This window comes from Bremia lactucae, assembly GCF_004359215.1.
Source record: "Bremia lactucae strain SF5 chromosome Unknown BlacSF5_NotPlaced_42_SHOA01000006.1_337800bp, whole genome shotgun sequence".
Taxonomy (NCBI): domain Eukaryota; phylum Oomycota; class Peronosporomycetes; order Peronosporales; family Peronosporaceae; genus Bremia; species Bremia lactucae.
The window spans coordinates 210,870-215,308 of NW_027152055.1; the positions used below are offsets into that span (position 1 = coordinate 210,870).

The 4,439-nt window shown below is 43.1% G+C and overlaps 1 protein-coding gene across 1 annotated transcript; it reads right to left on the reverse strand.

Moving 5' to 3' along the window:
- Positions 1–3,341: 3,341 nt before the first annotated feature.
- CCR75_005984 (uncharacterized protein) lies at positions 3,342–4,169 on the reverse strand (the record flags this gene model as incomplete). The annotated part of the gene is made up of 1 exon (XM_067964058.1): positions 3,342–4,169. The coding sequence occupies one exon, from the start codon at positions 4,167–4,169 to the stop codon at positions 3,342–3,344; it is 828 nt and encodes a 275-aa protein (XP_067820928.1).
- Between the last annotated feature and the right edge of the window lie 270 nt (positions 4,170–4,439).

The following is a 4,439-nucleotide window of genomic DNA, read 5'->3' on the forward strand; positions in this document are numbered from 1 at the left end:
GTTTACCCTGCTTTGTATCGATCGTCATCCGATCGATACACAACATGCAACGTCTCACTGTACTACACAGCCATTGCCGGCAAGACTCCACATGCTCTCGTCCCTACTCACAATGATTTGCGCATCATGTATGAGTTGTCACGATGCACCAACAAGCGGGCAACGTGGGCGTGAGAAAACCTATCTCACAGTAAGTCGCGGCTTTTACTGGCCCCGCCAGTATCAGTTCTTACGCAAGTAAGGTTGTGCTTGCGAGGTATGTCAACGGGTGAAGCCTAGCCCTTCACCCGTGCTTCTCTCCAACCTCTACCACTTCCGGCAGAATATTGGCAGTCCGTATCGATGGAATTCGTCTTCGTATTTCCCGGAAACGATAACAAAAACAATGAAATCCTAGTTTCTTAGACAGATTCAGCAAGATGGTACATCTTGCAGCAGTACCAGAGTCAATCATGGCTCCGGGCTGTGCCCGTGTCTATATCGACATGGTATTCAGACTCCACGGTTTACCCCGTGAACTGGTCTCAGATAGAGATCCACGGTTCACGGTAGAGTTTTGGCAATCGCTGTTCCGATCTCTGGGAACGCGGCTGACTATGTCAACTTCAGATCATCCAGAGACAGAAGGTCAGACGGAACGGGTAAATCGCGTCCTCACAGAGATACTTCGAAGTTACGTTCAATCGTATCCGAATTAAAGCGAATTTTTACCGATGGTCGAGTTTCGCCATCAACAATACGGTGCATACGTCTACAACGCATACCCACCAAATTAAAGGGATTCTCTAGTCTAAGGGGGCGGACTCGCACGAGCAAAATCATGTCTGACTCATGCTCATCACGCTACGAAGTTACCAACGACGCGAATGATGTCGATGTCAAAACAATCGACACCGAAGATGAGAAAGATCTTATGGTAGTGCGCACAAAGCGCACTGGAAAAGACAAACAAATGAGTCAGCAGAGGAATTTCTGCTGGTTCGAGAATCAGAAGTCCGTTTCGTACAGGATTCCATCGCAAACGCAGTTGACCGTCGGAAACGGAACGCAGACAAACATGGAAGAGCGAATGTTCTATAATTAAAAAATATGACCTAATACTGCTCTCTAAGATAGGGCTCTGAGTGACAAATCATTTGTCACTATTAATTTTAAGGTGATGAGGGATACCTCATCGCCAGGTGGAGAGACAGAATGACTGTGTGTCTGGACCAACTTTCGTCAAGAAGTTTGCATATTCCCTGGTTCCCGGATCAGCAGGCTGTTGGGCCGATAATGACTCCGACCATTTTTTGGCTGTCCGCCTCCGTGTTGCGATTTTGCAACAACGTCGGACCCGGGGCCGTTGCCCTTTTTGGCATTTGGTCCATAAGTTCGTTCAGTACCATTCGGTACTTGGCGGGGGGGGCACTACACTCATAAGCGTAGTGACCTAACTTTTGACAGCGATTGCATTGCTGCAATCGCTTTTTGTTCGAAAAGTGAGGTCTCTCGCTTTCGACATAAGAGAGGTCCATAGGTTCTGGACCTCCAAGCTCGTGTCGTCTTGGAGGACGATAAGATGACGAATTTGCTTGAGCCTGTCTCACCAGTCCTCCTGTTCCGCAATTGATATTGTTTCTTCAAGCGTATCTAATTCCAAGCAAAACAGGTGGGTCTTTACGGGACCATTCGTAAGACCTTGCATGAACACCGTGATTAACGTGTGTTAATGTAGGGTTTGTTCGTGATACAACTCGCTAAGAGTCGTATGGGCTGGGCATAAGCGTGACATCACTGTTGGCTTGCTTGAATTCCAGAAGGTCTGATCGAGCTCTGATCTTAGCCCTAGGCGGTTCAAACGTCTGTTTGAGCCGGGCTTTAAAAGCCTCTAGCGACCCAAAGACAAGTGAGTCGCGCAACTTAAGGCATAGTGCTCAAATTTTGACACGACCTGCAAAATTTAACTGAGAAAATGCGACTTGCATTTGCTTGTCGGCGATGTGACCAGCCCTTATGAAATCATCCAACTCGACAAACCATCTTAAGGGAATCTTCTTCTACTCTTCTATGCTTCGAGATGTCTATCTTTGAGGTCTTATAACGACGTTTGTGCGTCACTCTAGGTACAGATGTGGTCGGTACCTGTTGTTATTTAACCTAGACAGGTCTACCTGTTGAGAGCCTTGGTGATTAAGCAAGGCTACCTTCGCCTCGTCAAGTTCATGTTGTATGAACTTGGCGATGGCTGAACGGAAGGCATCTCTGTCCAAACCGGACAGCACGGCCAGGATGGCATCATTCCCTACGGTCGAACTCATTCGTTCGACCGCACTCCTTTCTATGTCACTTAGAAATGAGTAACTACCACGCGAAGCGTGATGCGTATTTCCATTATCATCAAAAATGTCCATGTTAGATGATAGAACTGTGATTCTTGGACGGACTACAAAGTGCTTTCAGGTGTAACAGGGCACTGCCGACTTGTACTGCTTCAGTACAAGTCCACTATGCACTGCTGCAGTGCAAGCGGTGCCTCATGTCACTTCACGTACACTAGTACGTGCAGAGGAAGAATCTTTGAAACACTTGCTTTAAAGAGGGTTAGAAGTAAACTGTATGTAATATAATTTAGTTCTTCTGTTTCTATCTATTTAGTACTAATTAATTATAAACGAATACAGAACATGTAATATAGTCAAATCCGTCTCTTTTTGCGCGCGTCCAGTGCTGACTGGCCCGCGGATTATGTAGATATAATGGCCCATATCTACCAATGGATAAGATTTCCGAATATTATTATGTAAATAATATTCTTCCAAGTTTAATTTACCTGATCGTTTTTATATTAAACAACAACCTTTAAGTGTTGATGTTAATTTCATGAAACGATACACCCCGTTACATGAATCATTAAGTCCAAATTTTTGAAAGATTCCCATTAGGTACTTTTATATTTATTGCCTCTCGTAAGAAATATTTTTATTATTTCTTTTATAGGAAATAATATTTATTCCGCTACATTTTCTAAAGTTCTGACTTCAACAAAACGGAACTTGTGGTAATTGTTACTGAAATTTGAATTATATTCTTTTCGGTTAATTTGTAAGAAATCATATAGGTTGAAATTTGACAGAAGCTTCACGGGTGATGCACGATGGTGGCATTTTTATTATGGCATTATCCGCTTCAATGATCTAATACACCAACACTTTTGACCTTTCCGACGAAGAAGGAGACTGTTTAGTTTTTTTTATTCTGCATAAAATTCAAGATAATTAATTTAATGATGTCAAATCAAGCAGTCACCTACCTATCAAATCTTTTCGCGAAATATACCATTCTCTTCGCCGAGAAAATAGCTACTGTTTCCTAAAATCAATAGCCCAGGCACGCTGCAAATCTTTCAACTTTGGCACTCCAGCCAAGGACTCTACGTCATGTAATGCCTTCATAACTCTGGCGGAATAGACATCGTACAGAACATGTGACGGATTCTGTTTAATATTGTCACCGTAAGCCAGGTACATGAATTCTTTCCAGTACCTAAGGCGAATAAGTTGGCCTGGACTGTAGCTGTTATCAGGAAGGTCACGTAACCGCAATTGATCGAAAAGATTGAGTGCTACGATATTGGTGGAACTTTTCCAATTCTGCCAAAACAGGGCCAGCTTGTTGAGTACGAGGCCAGAAAATGTCTTTCTACTTTTATCCACGTTCGCTTGTAACATGACGAAGAACAGATTAAGCTTATTTTCCGTGGACACTGAGTTTACCAACCATTTGGCTCTGGACATTTCATCGCCATAATAATGACAAACAGAAACAATTCTGTCGTACACTTTTTCAGCAGCAATCAAATTCTCAAGTGAAGGCACTAGCGTAAGCGATTCGAAGAGGACGTTGGGGTCTGTATCTTTCTCGAGTTGCAGCTTGAAGTAATTAAGCATTCCAGATAGTTCATTGTTGTCCCGTTCTGCAATTTGTTTCCCAATTTGAAGTCCAGCATTAATTATATCATTCATTTGACTGTCGAGATTGTGTCGCGCCAGCATCTTCTTTAGCGCCAAAAAAGCTGAATTTCCCGTGTCAAGGCCTATGTGTTTTGAGTAAATGAACCACACACTGAAGACAGGATCAAGTAACGTCTTTGCAACATTACTAGCGTCACCTTCCCACTGAAGAGGCATCCGTGACAGCAACTCAAACAAGTCAACCTTTTCTCGAGCCCAAAACTCGAATAGTGCGATAGTAAGTTTGAAATAAACTTCCTTGTATTTATTTCCTACATCTGTCAGAAAGCGAACAACAAGCCCATCACCAAACTGACTGGACAGATCAGTAATGACAACTAAGTGTGCATCCGTTGGATTCTTGCGATATTTCGCCTCAATTTTGTTAAACCAGTTAGCGAATGGCTCTAGGCTGGAGGGATTTTTAATTAGTTTTTTTCTGACATT